Raw genomic sequence first — 20,832 nt, 5'->3', positions numbered from 1 at the left:
GCCACATAGACCGTGCTGGCCTCATCTATACTGTGCCATCATTGCTAAAGAGATTATAGACGGGCAAATGAAAGAAAATGTCATCATTTTCCCAAACCAGTCTTCTTTCCTTTTGTATATGCTTTACTGGCACAAACCATTCCACGGCAGTAGATTATACAGTAACATCACAAATTAATGTCAAAAAGCAGCTGTCTTTGGGTCCTCTGAACCAAAGTCTGGTCTCCACGGAGGACAAAGCCTGAGGCAGAGGCGAGAGCTAATGGGGAGAGAACTGGCCTGGCCTGTGCACTCGGTCTTACTGCTTGAGAGGGCCACACTGGCCCTTCTCCTCAAGCGACAAGTCCCGCAGCTGAGCGGATAGTATCCGTTCAGATCTTCAGACCGTCTTAGCACCATCAAGTTGAATATATAACAGGACTCAGCATCAGGGAGATGCACAGGGCTGTTTCTAATTGTGGCAGAGGTAGATGACTGACCTGTTACCTATTCATGGCAGACTACCAAGGTTTCATCCCCTTTCTTAGATTATAATCATAATACTTTGATGAATTATATAGGTCACAACGTTTTTAAAACCTCAAAATCCTAAACTGCTTGCTGGAGCGTAATAAGGTTATTCTTTATTTAGCCAAAAGTTATCGCTGAGGGCCTACTGTGTGCTGGGCTAGCAAACATGATAGGAAGTCCTGTCTTCAAGAAGCTGACTAGCTAACAGGGCCAGACTCAACTCCCCTTACAGGCAAACACTTCAAAACCAGCCAGTTGTCAGCCCACCACACACTGGTGCTTTCCGGGGGCCTTCAGCTCTGCTGGAGATGAGACACATCAGACCTGGCACAATCACGGGAAGTCCCCTCTCCCCCGTAAGTTCTAAGAGCACCTGTGTGCCACCCCAGTGGGTCTGGTCCTCAAGGCAGTGGCAGCCATCACCAGGCGGGCAAGTCATGTCACACGGCTGCTCAGAGGAGTTGAGGAACAAATGGGATAAAGCTCATTCAGTTGTGACAAGTTTTAATGTCTGGTCTCATTCGTAAAGAGAAAGTGTAAGAGAAATGTACTGTCTCAACTGCTGGTGCTACAGTCCTCTGGATTCTTACCAGAGCCTTTCACTAAGGTCCTTGGTTTTATTTTAAAGTATCAAAATACAAGTACCCTAATGCCTAAAACATGGCTTAGCTGTAATATTTCTTTGGAAACGACTGACTTCTAACCATAGTAGAGATGATGTTTATTCACACTTGATTCTGTCTGACTTGCATTTTTATCTGCTAGCCCTGTGGTAGACCTGGGATATTTCACTGCTTCCTTAAATATTTAAGTTTACCCGTAAAGCAAATGCAAAAGTAAAAGAAAGTGAAACAAGATGAAAAAAAAAATTAGACATTTTCTAAATTTTAAAACCCTAGATTTGTGGTCATTTATATTTTCGGTGGTAAATTCAGCAGGCAAAGGGGGAAAGGATTCTTCGTCCTTAGAGCACGCGGTGTGACAGAGTAATGCTGGGTACTCCTTCACAGATACTTCTGCCGACAGTCTGTGGTCTGTGTCTGAGACAGCTCATGTGCTTTTAACCACTGAATGACATGTCTCTATTATAGGAAAACAAAGCAATTTTTACCAGTGTTTGAACAAATGATGTATAAAATGAAAGAATAATTTGTTTTTATAGCTCTCTGCCAAGCTCCATAGCAGGCCGCCCAACCTGCAAACAATTTATTCTGTAGGAAATGTCACTAAATAATGACAAGGACTCACAGGTCAAGCGGATTTACATTATATAATTTAAATGTCATTCCAGGAAGACCTGATGGCATTTTGAACGAATAATCTCATTTATTTTTGAAGCTCTAAGCTTCAACAAGTTAATTACTGTTGAACTAATGGGTAAACTGAGCATTATAATAAAACGTGTGAACATTTGCTTTATCTACACTTCAAAAATGTATAGAATTATGCAAATGCTACAAAATGATTCATTAAATATAAAAGAGGCTTACAGGCATTTAAGATCTGAACTTAACCTACGTCACATTTAAAATAGACATTAATTCCTTCTGCTTTGATTAAGTGTGAAGGAAGTTTGGTCCATTTTCTTAGTTTCATTGAGAAAATATTGCACATGTAGGCTTCATCATTGGAAGGAAACTCCTTCTAGTGAAAAATCTCCTAAGCCAAGTGGTTAAAATGTCACAACTCAAAAGAGTCAAATCTATGATCTATCTTAATTGCACAGTGTCAAAGACACTTTTCAGGAACTAAAAATGAAACAGTGTAAGGACACAAAGGGAAAAGGTATGAATTACCAACTGCTGTGACTCTTGGCCTTGCTGAAGGAAGCGTCCCTTCTAATCCCACATAAAACCTTTAAGAGTCCCACCTAGGTTTTGCTGAAAGAGATACCAGAAAATAAACCAACCAAACAAAAACAAACATAAAAGGCTTTTAGTCTTTGTATTCAGGAAACATCGTCAGCAAAAGGGGGTTAATATGAACAGAGGCATTTAACCTGCTGGAAAACGGGGCATGCAGCACCTCAGGAAGATGTGCGAGCAAGGCTGGCAACCAGGTGAGCACACAGGCCAGGGCTGTGGAAGGCAGGGGGACAGATGACGCCCCGGTTCTCAAGGGGAGGACTCTGGGGGCCTGACTGCAACAAAATGTCCTTGCTGATTAAAGAGGAATTCAGTCCTGAAGCATCCACCCCCAGCATCAAGTACACGGAGCAGAGACTGGGAGATGGCCGGTAGCTTCTTCTCAACACTTTCTGTACGAGCTGCCCTTTGCCACAATGGAGGGTCATGTGTGTCCCTTAGAGTTTCTACATGTCACTGTTTCTTGTCCTGACTCGTCCCGGGGGGCGAACAGCCACCCAGTAATGGAAGCTACACCCCCGCCCCCATAGATGCTATCAAGACCACCCTGACAAAGAACAGACGTGAGTGTATCACAGCGGCTGTCTGAGAACAGAAGCAGATGGGAGGGAGAGGGGTCCCTCACTCACGGTGCTCAGTGGGGACCAGAGGTCTGGCTGCTGCCTTCAGACAGTTTTAAATAGACTTGCAGATACACTCTGTGTATCCTTAGGCCACAGCCTTTTCTCCAGCACAGCTCAGACCTACTAACATCACCAACACTGTGTGACTAACCCAAGTAGTGAAGTGGAAGTAAAAGGTCATGTTTTATGTCTTGAAAACAGAAGAAATCAGGGCAGGTTAAAAGAATAATAAGCGTACTCTCTTGTGTTTGGAATTGAAGCCTACAGACCAGAGCTGATTCAAATGTTGATTTGAACAAATACATTTGTGTCTAAATAGACCCAATTTTGGCATACATTCATCATCACTTAAGCTTATTTCACAAACATGCCTAGCAGCTATTTTTGCAAAAACAATAATTTAAGATTTGAAGACTTTGAAGGGAAAACAGGCAAGATTAGATCACTGTGGAACCAACTTTTTGGAAAATGCAAATCCTTCAGTTGCTGAGAATTTTAAAAAAAGTGAATAGAGTCAGTCTATATAACAGGGAGAAGAACTGTTAGAAAAAAGAAGGTAAGAACAAAGACCACTTCCCCAAATGAGAGAAATAACAGACTAACAGCGTCTTCTTCACACCCGGAATAATGCCTGATCCATGATTTTTCAGAACCAGAAATGTTCTTTTAAATAATTTTCTGTGAGTAAAGCATGAAAATAAAGGCATTACAGAAACTCTATCCAGTCTGACACAGCCCAAGACGGCCTGGGGCTCGGCTAGAATAAATTTTTAATGACTGTACAATTAATTCCTAAAAGACTGGGAGTGGAGGTGGGCTGTCTGTAATGCCCATCCAAGCAGATCTGAAAAGTCCACCACCTTCGGGATTCTGCCAGAGGGGTGCCCTACACCATTCATATCAAAGGTGCAGTTTGAAAAACAGAAAACACCAGCGTCACCTTCAGATGCACATGTCGTAAATTTCCAGCTGACTATAGCTAAGACAAAAGTGATTAGCTTTTCTTTATATGAATACCCCTCTTTTCCTTTACACAATAAATACTCTGTAATTGTCTGCCATGATTTAAAGTCAAACAAATAAACGAAGGCAAAGCACTGCTTCGTACGCTCGGCACTGGAAATACATGAAAAATTACACTCGTTGCATCTAGTCAAACTTGGTCCAACACTGGAACCAAAGCCATACGTATATTTTAGATATAAATCTCTATAAAATCCACGTATTGTACTCAGGAGACGTAAGCTATCAAACATTTACCATCTCTCACCACACATGCCCTGCTCCCCTGTACTGGGTAGTGAGCATCAGTCACGAGCAGGTGCCAATATGGCCACTAAAATTCTAAGTGATGGAGACAATACAGCCGACGCTTTCGGAATGTGTCACAGAAGATTTGCAACATCTATTTAAGTGTGAATAATTACAATTACACTGTTGCTTTTTGGTTATAAAATAGGGAAATACAGCGTTACAGGGCACGGGAATGCTGATGTGGGTAGAAAAGTTAATTTTTGCTGGTGGGAAGCAGGATTCATTAACAGAGCTTTGAAAAACAGGAATCTCATTCTGATCCTGAATGCTGAGGCAAAGCCACAGTGCAGTCAAAAATAAAAACCAATGTAATGCGAAGGCATGATGATGTTCAAGAAAGGAAAAGCTCTAGATTTGTGTTTTGTATTTTCTCTAGGCCTAAGCTTGGGCAGTATGATTAGTTAAAATGAAATCTGCACTGAGCTAATTAAATAACTTTTAAACGATTAACAAGGAAAGAATACTTTATAGGTCGGCATTAACAGAAAATTTGGTGTTAAAATGAAAGAAATGATAAAGATAAAATTGGCAGAGAACATAAAACTTTATTTCCATTTGCTCTCACTGGTTTGAGATGCACCCTCCAATTCTGTTTCCCTCTCCATACTGCTATTCATTTTCCTTTCTTCATGGGATTGTGGTTTGAGAGAATATTTCTTGAATGCAAAGAAATTATCTTCAAATACAGAATTTTAAAGAAAAACTGGAGAATGAATGTATCTTCACAATTACGTTCAGGAAAAAAAAAACCCAAAAAACAAAAAGCCAAATGAGGTCCACAGTGATTCTTAAAAGGCACTTTAAATTTTAAAGTTTAAAAAAAAAAATCCTCTTACTTAATCCAGTTCATCAGCTCCACTGTATCTGGGTCATAGAATTCTCTCAACTCGGAGAGTTCCTCCATCATTCCTGGCCAGAACTGAAATTAAAAACAACACAAAACAAAACCAAAATCCACCCCCACACCCTCGACTATCGCTAAGATTAAAGTGCAGAAGCAGAGGCCGCATAGAACTTGGGAACTAAAGAAACATGGCAACTAGAATATTCGAGCTACTTCACCTCTGGGGTCAACCCTTCCACATGAAGTCTGAAAAAGTGCCCCAAATTATTTTGAGCAGGAGCTAATTAGGACCAGAGGTGTTGTCAACCTTTTTAAATGAGCTTTTATTTTACACTAATAAAAATGCTGTTGTGTGGGGTGTTAATACCTAGTGAAACATTAGTTTGGATATGACAGGAAGAGCAACCACGAGAAAGCCCAAATGACGTGAGAGCAAGGAGACTAACTTCACGGAATCTATCTTCACGTGGAGGACGTACCCTGCAGAAGACAGCGCTGTTTCAGAGCTGCAGAAATGCTCTGGACTACGGGATCTCATTTTGTCCTCACAGTTACCCAGGGACAAGGGTGGACGCAGAAGGCACCATCGCTGTGGCTGTTTATTTTTCATTTCACTCGTGTGGAGATCTCAGCTCAGAGAGAGAACCTGACTTGATCAGGCCAAAGTGGCAGGGCCACAGCTTAAACCCTAACTCTAAATCCAGCTCCCGTCTCATCGTGTGACCCTGACTATATTGTTTGTACTAGGAATCTGGGCAGATGGTTTGATAAATACTAATACAATTACAGGTGCAATGAGAGAGAAGAATATTTGAAAGTTAAGACTCTCCAGCAAAATCTAGCAATCTGAATATGATATTTATTGCCACTGGTGCCTCCTACAAAGCCTGAGTCACTTAAGTTATGCAGGTATAATGTAACAGTTATGCTCTGAGCCCACCACTTTTCTAATATAACTTGTCTGCTTAATCCAACAATTAATTAAATGTTAATTGTTTTATCAAATGGCAGTTGGCTAAGAAGACTTGATCATCTCAATACATCCTAAGGTGAACTACAGAACTCATTTCCAACATTGGAATAGAAGCCCACACTGACAACGCAGCTCTGCTTCATTAACGTTGAAAACAGAATCATTTTCTTTAAGAACCACTAACTAGAACCCAAGTGGCACCTGACTGGTCTGTGGCTGTGTTTTTTAGCCCCGTCGCTCTCTTATCTCGTCACCTCATCTTTGGCCAGTCTCACTTCTCATTCACGACTTGCTTCCTGGGTGGGTAAATCAGGAAGATTGCTGGTGATGGAAAATCGGGCGTCAGCACTACGAGTGCTACGTTTCAGAAGAGGTGTAATAAAAATGACTGATCAAATGAAACCTCTATAAGAGTTCAAATATCCATTATTGTATTAATTTTGGTAATAGAATTCCATTTTTTAAATGAAAGGTTTTAGTTATTTTGGTGTAAAACGTATTTTGAAATCCGTGAATCCAATGGACATTATTTTCTAGTTTGAAAGCTGTTGTTGTTATTTCTGCAAATGTTAAAATCCAGTCACACAATCATATGGTAAACTCCTTAAACAATGTGAAAACAAATGCTGAAGTTTTACTAAATGCTGTTCCTAAATGATCAGCAGTAGTTTATATGAGATTTAAGGTCTACAAGTAAGTTAATCAACATGAGGGCAATAATTTTATTAAACCCTTGATTTTAGACTGGAGACTAGCATATACTTTTCCCTTTTAAACAGAACTATCCTAAAGAGACATCCAGCAAAATGGGTACTGTGAACACTAAAATTTGAAATCCTCATTACAAATGTTTTGTAAAACTTAAGTCACTTTGAAATGTGCATTCAAATTACAGATACACCTGTTGAATAGCTGAAAAACATATTCAGTTTCAGGGTAACCCCTAAAATACATAAGATCTTTATTTTCTTTATGATGTATTTTACAAGTTTTGAGAAGCTGAAATATCTAAACTATTTTATTACGTGAAAGCTGGATACATTAGAATTTCTCCTAAAGTCCAATTCTGAGAGAGGCGAGGCTACCTGTCTTCAGAAGGATTCTTCAGAATTATCACTAACTCATACTTCGGGAACATCTACCAAGACTTCCTGAGGAAATGACAGCTTCTTCAGTGCTACGAATGGTCCTTCTATAGCACCGGTTCTCAAGGCGGGTGGGGGGAGGGATTCTGCCCCACCGCAAGGGGACATTTTACAATGTCTAGAAGTATTTTTGATTGTCACACCTGGACGTTGGTGCTACTGGCACCTCGTGGGTATAAGTTAAGGATGCCGTTAAGCACCCTACAATGCACAGGACAGCCCATGACAAAAAACTATCTGGCCAAAACGTCAGTAGTGCCGCTGCTGACAAGCCCTGTTCTGCGCACGGGTGTCTCCAGTTTGGCGGAGCATTAGCACCACCTGGAGGGCTGGTGTGAGCACAGACCGCCGCGCCCCACTCCCAGAGCTGATTCACTGGGTCCGGAGCCGGACCAAACGCCTGCGTTTCTAACAAGCTCCCAGCTGATGCTAGTGCTGCTTGTTTATTCCTTCTGTGATGTCCTTCCTCAGTTTTATCAAGAACAAGAGACCTAAGTCCTCAAGTAGCTTTAAAAAAATCAACAAAACTTCAAATAAATAATAAATAGCTGAGGCATAAAGAACTCAGCCTACACACAGAGTCCGTGGGAAAAGACCGCTCTGGTGTGTGTGCGTCTTCAGTGGTCAGACGGGAACGGCGATGAGCTGCGTCTTTTCTGTGAGGAGGCTGTTTTATGCCTCAGAATCAATGCGTAAATATAAAGCTACTCATTCATCATTAACATAAACCCTGCTTAATCCTTAGTTGTTGCTTTCCGGACATTTTTAAGAAGTTTCACTTATTTACATTAGAGGAATAAAATTTGCAGAGGCGCAGTGGTAGAAACGACCTGCTTCTGTGTTTTCCAGTACGGTCTGCCCGCAACAACAAATGTTTAGATGGGAAGGAACATGACCGAACATAAGTTTTTGAAATATTTACAACAGAATTGTCCAACATAGTGATTATCAAACATTTCTTTTAGCCTAAAACCTTCGCTTCAAATAAAGCCTTACAGGACAACGTAAGCAAATAAAAGCAAAAGCTGAGCTGCAACAGCTAACCCTCTCTGTTAGCCCCCGCCCCTTCAGCCGCCCTTCCCAAACGGGCTGTCCACAGCAGAGTTTGAAATCTGCTGTTCTAACGTAAAACATTAGATTTTTTTTGAAGGAAAAAAAAATCTAAACTTAAAATATATGTCAACTTTTTTTTTTTTACAGAGAGAGGGTGAGAGCTCAGTTGGATAAAACAATCCCAGCTACCTGCCCAGGTGACAATTCAAACCACTAAATCTCAAAGATGTGATAAAAGACTCACTGTCTCGTATGAAGGGTTCTCAGAATTGATGCACAGTTATCACTGCTTCAGAAATTAGTCAACTGAGAATATGAAGAATTTCATTATTTTCTATTGAAACTGAAGGACAGATAAGGCTAATCTTAAGACTGTATTTATTTGTGTGCCCAGCCCTCTTACAAAGATGATTTTAAGCATCTAATAAAATATGTAGGTTAAATATGCATTTTAAGAGCTTACTCTATAAAAAACAGGTAACAGGAAACTAAATTTTCTTCATTCACTTCAAAATAGGTTTGAAAACATCTTTGTTTTCAGAATTTGCATCAGCTCAATAGTAAGTCAAAACCAAAATTAATGAGAATGAGTAAACTGTAGTAGTTTTTGCTATGTTCTTCCTTGTTAAATAATATTTTGGGAAACATCACTGTTCTTATCAGTGCCATGTGCCATAAGGAGATATATATAACCTCTGCAAACCACTCTATCTGCCAGTGATACACAGAGCACACTGGGTCAAAGCAATTATTGTGCTAAACAGATTAAAGACAAAAATGAGGAAAATCAGTCTTACCTTACAGCACAGATACAGCAGTATTAATATTGGTATTGAGTATCGCATTATACATATCTATATAAGAAAGACATTAGATTATAAGTATTAGGAATACATTTGCTTTACATTTTTGCTTTGTAAACATGTGACTTTTTTTTTTTTTAAACAACAGAAGTGTAATTTAATGGAGCACAAGTTTTGGACATACAAAACAACTGAGTCAGTATAAGGGTCACAATCGTTCATAAGACAGTAGCTTCTACCAGTTGCCACCTAGTGAATTTACAGGGCAGAACAACCCAGAATCGCACCTGTGGGCTATTATTAATCATCACCATAAACATTAATAATAACATTTATATTATATATTATTATAATAAATGATAACAATAATAGTAATAACTCTGGATAATGGGATTACTGGTGATTTTTAATTTTTCTTTTTGTGCTTTTCAGTATTTCCAAATTCTGTATAATGAACATACCTACTAACTTACGGTCTGGGAAAAATGATTTAGAAAATAAAGCTAAAATTAAAAATAAAATTATTTAAAGATAATTCCTCTTAAAACTATAATATATCAATTACCTATTTTTAGCTCTAAGTTTTAGTATCCATTTTATCAGACTGATGTATGGGCAACTACTGGAAAAAAAACAAAAAACAAAAAACACCAGAATCGATATGAAGGAAATACTAAGTCATAAAAATGAAATGGAAAAAGGGACAGCACTGACCCTCTTTGGGTTATAAAGATGGATCAGCTTCAGAAGTAACTCCCATATTTCAGGGCTGCATAAGCCAAATGATGCAAACACACACATGTGTGATGTCCAGAGGTACTTCATTCTGTAAAAACAGAAACAGGCAAAGGTGAACAGTGCTAGCCGTGCGGGGACCTGGAGGCTGAGACAGCTGTAAAGGCAGCTGTATTATTTGGAATAGTAAAGTCTTCCTAAAACTACGCAGAAAACATCTGCCAAGGGGTTAGTTACTCGCCTTTTGAGAGCTACCATATGAGTTAAAAATAGAGGAACATTGGTAACTAGGAAAAAATTGGTTATAAATAGTATTTTGTACTGGGAGGAATAAATAAGGACATGTTTGTGGGAACCATAATCATTAATGAAGATCACTGTCACTTTCCAAATGATATTGCAAAATTATGTCAGGTGAAGAGTGGTCAAATAAAAACATAAACAGACAGATAAGACAAAAATACCTCATTGTACTCAGTGCCAAGAATCCAAACAGAATGGTGTGTGTTAAGTTGTAGGCAGTTTCTGGTTTCAGGCCGATTGTGTACTTTCCCACTTTACCCATGGATTGCTGATTTGTAGAATCACTGGATAAAACAGCACACATACAAAATCAGAGCTAGATACCTAATTTTAATTTAGTTAAATCTTTTTTAAAGAAGAAAATGCAAGAAATTTATGCCTTCATTTATTTAGAAATGTATTATTTCCCTAAAATGAAGTGAATCAGCTCTGATCAATTTTGAATTTGTTTATAAGGCTAAAAGTATCAATATATAAATACACTAAAAATTAGAGTAACTAAAATTGAACAGATTTCATTTTAAGGAAAACCTTAAAGCCCTACAATCCTTTAAATTATAAGAGATAGCAAAAAATATATATCCTTTTGGAATCAATGAAACTGCAAGATCTTCAGAGAGGTTTTAGGAGTTACTAGTATTTTTCAAGTTTTTACAAATAAGGAAAAGTAAAAATGTATCCGTAAACTTGGAATTCAACTCCTTTATGAACCAGTGATCACATTTTTACCCTACCAGTATGTCATTATGTTCTAACATGCTTCTTTATCAAATATGGCTACATTAAAATGACTGCACCCATAAAATTAACAATAATTCTCTAACATCGTCTAACACCCAGTTCGTCTTTTTGTTTGTTTTTTGCAGTTGCTTTTTTCAGGTGGTTTCTCTGAATCAAGATCCAAAGCTTTCATACTGCATTTCATAATGTCTCTTTATTTTTCAGTCAATAACAGTACTCCCCCTCCCACTTTTAAGGCCATTTACTGCTTGAAGAAAATGCATCATTTGTCCTGTAACGATTCCCACTTTCTGGATTTGGCTGATTGTCTCCTCGCGGTGGCATGTAATACATTTCACTATTCCCAGGTTTCTTATAGACTTGTGATTGGATCTAGAGGTTAACTATTAGCGTCCTGTTCATTTATTTTGGCGAGTATTATCCTTCGTGAGGATGTGATATACTCTATATTGCACCACAAAGGAAGCACATACTGTCTGGTTGTCTCCACTTGAGTAATGTTGCGATGGATGAGTGGGTTCAGATTTGCACAATTTGTTGTCAAGGGAAAGAGGAAACAACAATAAGGGCTGCCAGCTTAGGGATAAAAATACTACTTTTATAAAGGCCCCACTTAACCTTCATACAAGTCCAGTAGACCTGGGTATGTACGATGATGCGTCCATGTAACTAGAGAACTATTATTTCCTGGAAATCCTCTTTCCACCACCCCAGATACATTAGAAAATTAAAATGATACTCTGATAATTTTTACCACTAGTGATCGTGTTTACTTAAACATTATAAAAGATTACTCCCCACAAGGACACATGCTCTCCTCCTGCTGATACCTGGGGGGACTCTGCAGTACCTCCTCTGGTCCCCCAGCTGAGCTGGAAAACTCTGCTAATCTCATGAGTGTAGAACAGTGTGCCCTTTCAGCTGTAGCCTGCACACCAACGCAGGTGTGCTGTACAAACTTAATAATGTACCATCCTTCCTAGTACTACAAGGTAGAAATACTTCAAATACTCAGCACTGATAAAATACCCTTCAAATTACTTCGAAGTTAAGATACTATAATTCTTAAATTACTGTAATTAATGTAGTGCTTTTCCTCTAATAAAATCCGAATGTCCCTACCTGGTAGATGAGAACGCTCTAAAATCTTTATCTATAATCATATACCAAACCAGCTTCCAGAGACGGCTCATAGATTCACACCGAGCACGGCAGACAGTCTCACAATACTGCAGGCCAGCTGAACGTCTGGCTCTGCGTGCAGTCTAGAGTCCTGTCGACACTTCACATGTCTGGAATATTAAATTACACTGTCTAGAATAATTTCCATCTATTTTCACAGGGCTAAATTTTATCCTGGGCTAGGTGTAAAAAGAACACTTCTGAAAGATACTAAAATAGTTTATAGTCGGTGAAATATTTTCATGGTTCAGTGTTGCTTCATTCTTAATAATCATAAAACACCTCAACTGATCTGGGCTCACGGTAATGACTTCCCCCAGCACAGCTCTCTGGTGGCTGTGAATCACAGCTCACCAGCACCTTAATTGGCAAGGTAACTACACAGAAAAAGGGTTTCCTTCTGAGCTTCATTAAGTTTTCACAAATGACAGTAGCTTCAACTTCTTACACTTAATTTTCTTTCAATTTAACACGGATAGTAAATGCAAAAATCTCCATCAACTTGATAGGTAGGTGTTCTACAAGTTTTTGAAAAGTCTTCATTCTCCCTGACTTTTCCTTTTAAGCAGATTAGTAGACATGCTAAGTTTTAAAAAACTGTCAACTAATACTTAAGACCTTTAGTGGATACTAATAATTATGGTCTGTTCCAACTTTATAAGCCTTTAAACAAGATACAACAAAACAATGATTAACTCGATATTTCATAAGAAACAGAAAAGGAAGCTGGAAAAAGGAAGGTAGAAAAACAAAGGAAATTAATAATTGGAACAAACGAGAGACCATGAGTCAATAATAATAATAATAATAATAATAATAATAACAATAATAACAACAACAACAACAATAGCCAATGCCAGCTAAATCTGCAAAATACTCTACGTATGAGGCACTATTTTAAATACTTTATGCTGTTTTAACTTATTTTCCACAAAACCCTGTAGAGTATGTACTCTTAGTACTCTCATTCCACACAAAGGGAAATGGAAATACTGAGAGTTATGTAACTGACTCAAAGATCACTTCGTTCCCAAGTGTGCAAAACAGGACTTCAACACAAACCTGTGTGCACTGCATCCACTGCTTTCTGCTGTCTCTTAATGACTCCGTCCTTAACTACTGAGAGTACAGTCCCTTCTAAACTCTATATGCTCCCCCTTTAAACTGACTGTACTCTGTTCTGAATCTGACGTTTTGATTTTCAACTGAGCAATTTTTCTGCAACATAGAACAAGTTCATTAAAGCATAGAATTAGATTTCTGAAATATGCCATACCTGAGATTATGGAAGGCAACAGCTAATGCTGCAATCACTGTGATGGACAGAACAAATATGTAAGCATAAAAAAGCAGAGTATCTGAAAGCCTTTCAAATGTATTAAAAGGCAGAAGGCCAAATGCTTCTTCACACAGATACAGGTTTGCATCAAAATCTCTAGGAAACAAAAGGAAAGCAGAGTATTAAATTCAATACAAGTAAACCTCAAATCTTTCCTCAAAATAAGCCTGAAATTTATAATTGATAACTTACATTTTAAAGACCCTGCTGATTTAATATAAAAAGCAAACACAGACTTTAAATTCAGTCATACCTTGTTGCTCCAAACCCAAATTTTGCCTTCAGAAATTTAAATATGTGTTCGTCTGACTTGAGGTTAAGAATTTTCTATTGGGGAGGGAGAAAATGAAAATTGCTGTTAGTTCCTTATGCATGGTTTTCTGATAATTTCCTGAATATACATATTCAGTGTCCCATTTCATAGGACTGTGTGTGTGTGTGTGTGTGTGTGTGTAAAATTAGTAAATGTTCATACTAATCCTTAGAACTGAGGAATTCTAAAGAAGGGATTTTCAAGCTCCCTCCATTCCTTTTTTCTTTTTTTTTCTCAGCAGAATCATTTTTGCAAACAAAATCTAGGCACAAGTTCAATATGTAAAATAGATAAAAGATGAAGTTCTTTGGTTTCAGGGAGAGGGGAGATGGCTGAAGCCCAGTGAGTACAATTTTTCAGATCAGAAAACTGACAATAACACAATCTGAAACTTCAAAAAGGAATAGAGCCCACGAGGCTTATTTGGCTTTGGGGTTTTTGTGTCTGCAGATACAACTGATGTAAGACTCAGTCACACAAAGACAATTCAAGACACCTCAGGAACCCTCAAGGGGTGAAAAGATTTGCAAATGCCAGTGTTTATCATTAGTGAGTATAATTTTAATTTACGGTTTATAAAAATCCATCTAACATAAATGGGTGAAGAAAAATGAATCTAGAAAAGAAAATAAGATTAATCCAGAACTGAGGTTAGTACACAAAATATATTCACTAGAGATGAGCCACAAATCTGGGCTTACGCATTCTAGCAGAAAATGCAAAGAGGGAAATTTAAAAGCATTTATGTTACTCACAGGGTCATAAGACTAAAACAAACCAGTTGCTCAGAAGAGATCCTAACAGTCCTAGAAGTGAGACTCAAGAGAAATTTTCCCCATGGGTACAGTAAAAACAGCGAGCAGTCTCACAGACTATTTTTTCTAATTCTTCTCATTGTAGGTTGCTGGCAGAACATCAAGTGGAATTCAACAGACGTTATCCTTTGGGGAGTCAAAAAAAACAGTGGTCCAGGCATGTAGCTTTCTACTGGCTTAATCCAGGCAGATAAGTGAGCATGCAGAGTGGGGACGCGGATGAACTGTGTATCTTTCAGCCCATCTTTGGAAATGCTGATTGCTCTGCGCAAATCAGCTTTAAAGTACTGAACTATATTTAAGAACATGGTGACAAGGGCTTGGAGTAGAGGTACTGAATGTGGCTGGTTGGGTGAACAGTCTCTCTTCTCTGACGGTCAACAGTCAGGAAGAGGCACCGCCACTCTCCTGCTGAGGAGGAGTCTGTCACGTACGTGGCAGGTGTCTTAGCAAAGCCAGTTTATTTATTAACTGAACCCAATAAAAATCACGACATCTTTCTTTTAGTACCACAGTACAGAAACCTCTCTCTAAAAATTAGAATTTTTTAAATTTGGAGAAATTTTCAATGCTTTTCAAGTTTTTAAAAAGTTTAGTAACTCAAAAGGTGAGTTCAAAGTAGACTATGTTAAAGAATGAATAGAAATCAAGGACTAAAATTAAGAAAATAATCCTGTTACTGAAACTTTAAAATTGAGCCTGTTTAGAGTAAAACTGGTAACTCTTTAGTAATGTTAAAGTAAATGTCATTTTATTAACCTACCTTAATAATGTTATTGAGAAAAAGTGTCAAACATAAAACCACAAATAAATGTAACAGCAGTTTCCCCAGCCTATTAAGGAAGCTTCCAGTTTTCAGATTTTTCTAGAAATTAAAAGAGTTGAGTTTTAATTTTTAAATTTTAATAAAACTTCATAAACATGTAAAATGAGATTGCCTAGGATTTAAAACACTTAGTCATGCAACACACACGGAAAATACAACCTAATTTTCATGGAGTTACACTGTCTTAATATTTGTCATTTTCTAATGGTAAATGACCTGCTTAATAATAAGGTCCATATGATGAGGAAATGTGTCCTAGTCTTTTTTTTTTTTAAATGGAAGTACTGGGGATTGAACCCAGGACCTCGTGCATGCTAAGCACGTGCTCTACCACTGAGCTATTACCCTCCCCATGGGTCTTTTTTTTTTTTTAAAGACTTTTGCAACAGAGTATGGAGTCGGCCACTTAGAAGGTACTCAGGATATAATGACTGAACAAACCTTTTGATCATTTATCCACTGATTCATGTATCATGGACTATATAACTCATTAAATAAAAGACCTATTGAAAAATAAATTGTGCTCTTTGATATATAAGTTTTTTTATAACCCTCAGATAACTATAGACTATCAAATATAACAATATCTAAAAAGTTCAAATATGAGTAATGTTTATTTTTAATTAAGGCTAAAAGGATGAATGAAAACTATAGTTTACAACAGTCAACTAAAAGCTTGTTTCTTAAAATCTTCGTGAAGATTTGTCCATAGCAGCTCTCACTCAAGAGACTAATAAGAAAAAGGATTTATTCTTCCCAAAGTGGAAAACAAAACAGGTATTTGATAGAAAGTTCCTCATATGCTTAGGAGATTAAAGCTGGCTTTGCAACATTACTAAGGAAAAACAACTAACTCTTAAATCCTATGTAAATTTAAGAAACTTCAGTTATATAATAAAGCCAAAAGATCAGGTCAATGTCAAACACGTTATTCTAGGAAATGTCTCATTATTTCTAAAGGTATTTATTTGGAATCTCAAAATTCTCAAGACAGAGTTAATTTTAATTCACTTAAAAATCAGTAATATGATATGGAAGATGGAGGAAAGAGTGGTGTCACTACTTCAAATGACAAGGTGTCCCCCAGCTTGAGAGGCTGTGGAGGACACATTCCCACAAGCAACGGGATCTTCTCACTCTGGAGTTCACACATGAAAAAAGGTTCAAAATTTTTCTGTTATTTCAACTTTAAACTGGAGGCAATCAAATAAGCATCTTTGGCTAATCCTGACTTGAATTAAGATTCCAATTTTCTAAGAAATAATAAATGTCAGAACAAAGGGAAGACACATCAGAATGCTTGAAAACAAATGCTATACCATGCACTTCACAACACACACACAAAAAGCAAATAATGCTCCTAGTGCTTTTTAGTGGGGATTTAGTCATAAATTTTCCTTTGTATGCTTTATGAAAACAAGGTCCAAACAAACACAACATTAAAAAAAAAAAAGTCCCACCTGAAGTTTTCTTGCAATTAATACTGAAAAGTTAAAGCTGATAAGTAATGACCCAAGAATCATGGAATTAAAAAACTGAAGAATGCAGACCAGGAGTAAACCTGTGAGTTGTATACCATACAGCCATGTCACCTGCAACAACGAAAGATTAGATGGTTAAACAGCGTTTATCAAGAGACTCCCATGTGTTGACATGTTGATCCTGGGTGGACACATCTCAAGTCATGAATACTGCAGAAAACATACAGAGCTTCAAGTAATCCAGTCTAAGAAAGGAAAATAAATCATAATCACAGTGCCTGTTTGTGTACTTTTAAGTTATAGAACATGTATGTGGGGAGGGTAGAACTCAGTGGTAGAGCGTGTGCTTAGCATGCACAAGGTCCTGGGTTCAATCCCCAGTACCTCCATTAAAAACTAAATAGATAAACCTAATTATATCCCCCCTCAAAAAGTCTAGAAGAAAAAAATTTTTAAATTAAAAATAAATACACCATTTAAAAAGAGAGAGAGAGAGAGAAGTATGATGTAGAGGAAGCAAACAATGGTATACATATATTCCAGAATTAGGCAAATGCAGTTTGCAGCCTTCCATTTTCTTCTAAATTCCTTTACAGTTATGACCTTTAGTATTTTATTATATTCCAACATTCAGTACTTTATTGTACTCTACTATTTCCCAATCTTCCACATTTCAGGCCTGTATCATATATTGCTTCATTTTATCTAGGTATGTATGCGCCTCATTTCCCCGTGAGACTGAAAAGCCCTCCTGGAGGGAGGCCTTGTTCATGGGTTCGTAGCAGGCAGCACAGGGCAGAGGTCAGAAACACGGGCCTTGGGTCAACAGCACCTGCACTGTGGTGTGGTTCTGGCACAAACCAGCCGTGTGACCTGAATTTGCTGGAGTTGGTTCATCAGTAAAAGAGGGATGATGACGCCTTCCTCTGAGCTGCAGTGAGAACCTGGCTGAAGGGCCAGATGTGGTAATGCATAAAAATGCCTAGCACATCATCAGCACTCACCAAAGATAGTTTTTTTTTTCTTTTATTGAAGTATAGTTGATTTACAATGTTGTGTTAGTTTCTGGTGTACAGCACAGCGATTTAGTTATATAGTTCATAAATATTCTTTTTCATATTCTTTTTTCATTATAGGTTATGAGCTATTGCATACAGTTCCCCATGCTATACATACAGTAGGGCCTTGTTGTTTACCTGTTTTACACATAGTAGTTTGTATCTGCTAATCCCACACTCCTAATTTATTCCTTCCCCTACTTTCCCCTTTGGTGACCATAAGTTTAGTTTAGTATCTCTGTGATTCTTTTTCTGTTTTGTAAATAAGTTCATTTGTGTCATTTTTTAAGATTCCACATATAAGTGATATATTTGTTTTCCTCTGACTTTACTTTGTACGATAATGTCTAGGTCCACCCATGTTGCTGCAAATGGCATTACTGCATTCTTTTTTATGACTAATATTCCACTGTGTGTATATATACATATATACACACATACATATCTATATTGCATCTTCTTTATCCAATTTTCTGTTGATGGACATTTAGGTTGCTTCCATGTCTTGGCTATTGTAAACAGCACTGCTATGAACATTGGGGTGCATGTATCTTTTCAAATCTCTGGAGTTTTCTCCAGATATTATGCCCAGGAGTGGGAATGCTGGATCATATGGTAAACCTATTTTTAGTTTTTTAAGGAATCTCCATACTCTTTTCCACAATGGCTGCACCAAATCACATCCCTACCAACAGTGTAGGAGGGCTCCCTTTTCCACACCCTCTCCAGCATTTACTGTTTGTGGTGATACCCCACTGTAGTTTTGATTTGCATTTCTTGATAATTAGCAATATTAAGCATCTTTTCATGTGCCTGTTGGTCATCTGTATGTCTTCATTGGAGAAATGTCTGTTTAGGTCTTTTGCCCATTTTTTGATTGAGCTGTTTTTTGTTACTGAGTTGTCTGAGCCGTTTGTGTATCCTGGAAGGTAAGCTCTTGTTAGTCACATCGTTTGCAAATATTCTCTCCCAGTCCGTAGGTTGTCTTTTCATTTTGTTTATGGTTTCCTTTGATGTGCAAAAGCTTATAAAAGTTTAATTAGGTTCCATTTGTTTACTTTTGTTTTTATTCCCCTTGCCTTGGTAGAGTGACCCAGGAAAACACTGCTACGATTTATGTCAGAGAATGTTTTGCCTGTGTTCTCTTCTAGGAGATTCATGGTGTCCTAAGACAGCTCTTGACGTAATAAAAAACTTTTGGCAGGCTGACACTTAAAAAATCAAAACTCAACCAACTTGAACACAAAAATCATGCCACAGAGAAAAAAAGACAACCTCTAATAAAGAGCTGATACTTTTCTTCTTCTTCAAATTAGATGATCCCATATTCATTCTGGTGTAGGAAAACTTCCACTTCTATTCAGCAGGCAATCACATTCTCTCCATAATTCTGTTTTGTTAAATTAATGTCGAAGGAAACAAACCTACATCAGGCATTAAGAAGTAAGGCCTACAACAGTTCAGTGCTTTTGCTCAGTGTGTACCAGAAACTTGGAGAAATGGATCAGTTACAGTTTTTAGGATTGTACAGATAACACATCTTACTGTACGAAACAGAAAATTCAAAAAGGTACCAAAAACAAAACAAAACAAAACAAAACAAAACAAAACAAAACAGTAATGGATAGAAATGTGGGCTCCAGAGTCAAAATCCAATGGATTCACCTACAGAAATCATATTGATTTCATAGTGGTATATGATATTTCATGTAGTATTTTATTTATTTCACATTATAGTGTATAAGTTTCTTACACTGATGACTATTTTAACTTAATTTTAGATGGCTACATAACATTCCACCATATGCCATAATTTGTCTGCCACTGGATCTTCTAAGTGTTCTCAGCTTTTTATTATTATTGAAATTAATGTTATTATGAACATTCTTTTAAAAAACCCTCAGATCATTATATCTGATTTGTTCCTATTTTGTTCATTTTTGTATCCCCAGCACCTAATACAGTGCCCACTAGAACAGTGTCACTCAATAAATATTGGGGTAATGAACGAATGAGTATCTTGGGACAAATTCCAGAAAGCAGAGTTACTAGTTAGAGAAAACAGTTTTTCCTTTTTAACAGCTTTATTGGTATATAATTCGTGTATCATAAAGTTCACCCATTTAAAGTGTACAATTCATGATTTTTAGTTAGCAAATATCAAACAATCTAAGTTGAAGACAGTATCATTATCCCAGAAGAAATCCGATATCCATCAGCCCTCACTCCTCTCTCCCTTTCCCCAGTTCCTGTCAAACACTAGTCTACTTTCTGTCTCTAGACTGGTACATTCTAGACATTTCATATAAACAGAACCATATGACATGTGGTCTTGATGACTGGCTTCTTTTACTTAGCACAACGTTTTCAAGGCTCATCCATGTCATAGCGTGCATCAGTACTTCACTCGTTTTACTGTTGAATAATATTTTGTTTAATGAATATACCAAATTTTGTTTACTCATTTATCAATTGATTTGGGCAGTTCCCGCTTTTTAGCTATTATGAATCATGCTGCCATGAACATTCATGTACAAACTTTTACATGGATATGTTTTCATTTCCCTTGGATATGTACCTAGCAGTAGAAATGTTGGATCCTGTGGTATCTTTATACTTAGCATCTGAGGAAATGCTAAACTCTTTTCCAAAGTGGCTGCACCATTTTACAATCCCATCAGCAATGTATGAGTTCCAGTTTCTTCACATCCTCGCCAATGTTTGTTACTATTTGCCTTTAATAAAATTTTAGCCAAGTAGGTGTAAAGTGTTACCACTATGGTTTAGATTCGTATTTCTCTAAAGACGATTGATGTAAGATTTGTATTTCTCTAAAGACGATTGATGCTGAGCATCTTTTCCTGTGTTTATTGAACGTTTATACATTCTCTTTGGAGAAATGTCTATCC

At 37.5% G+C, this 20,832-nt stretch overlaps 1 protein-coding gene across 7 annotated transcripts in view; it reads right to left on the bottom strand.

Moving 5' to 3' along the window:
- The window catches only part of DPY19L3 (dpy-19 like C-mannosyltransferase 3), a 75,455-nt gene that overhangs the window by 10,150 nt on the left and 44,473 nt on the right, over positions 1-20,832 (bottom strand). For 6 of the 7 annotated variants that reach the window (XM_031458555.2, XM_031458554.2, XM_031458556.2 and 3 more), the window contains 8 exons: positions 16,845-16,976; positions 15,322-15,423; positions 13,684-13,757; positions 13,368-13,526; positions 10,330-10,452; positions 9,845-9,956; positions 9,125-9,181; positions 5,149-5,231 (listed from right to left, as the gene is read on the bottom strand). In XM_031458555.2, the coding sequence (XP_031314415.1) occupies positions 5,149-5,231; positions 9,125-9,181; positions 9,845-9,956; positions 10,330-10,452; positions 13,368-13,526; positions 13,684-13,757; positions 15,322-15,423; positions 16,845-16,976 (842 nt within the window). The remainder of the gene's footprint in view (positions 1-5,148; positions 5,232-9,124; positions 9,182-9,844; positions 9,957-10,329; positions 10,453-13,367; positions 13,527-13,683; positions 13,758-15,321; positions 15,424-16,844; positions 16,977-20,832) is intronic. The other variant, XM_031458557.2, reaches the window with a different exon arrangement.

The sequence above is a fragment of the Camelus dromedarius genome, chromosome 9, assembly GCF_036321535.1.
Source record: "Camelus dromedarius isolate mCamDro1 chromosome 9, mCamDro1.pat, whole genome shotgun sequence".
Taxonomy (NCBI): Eukaryota; Metazoa; Chordata; class Mammalia; order Artiodactyla; family Camelidae; genus Camelus; species Camelus dromedarius.
This window is presented reverse-complemented; position numbering and strand designations above follow the sequence as displayed.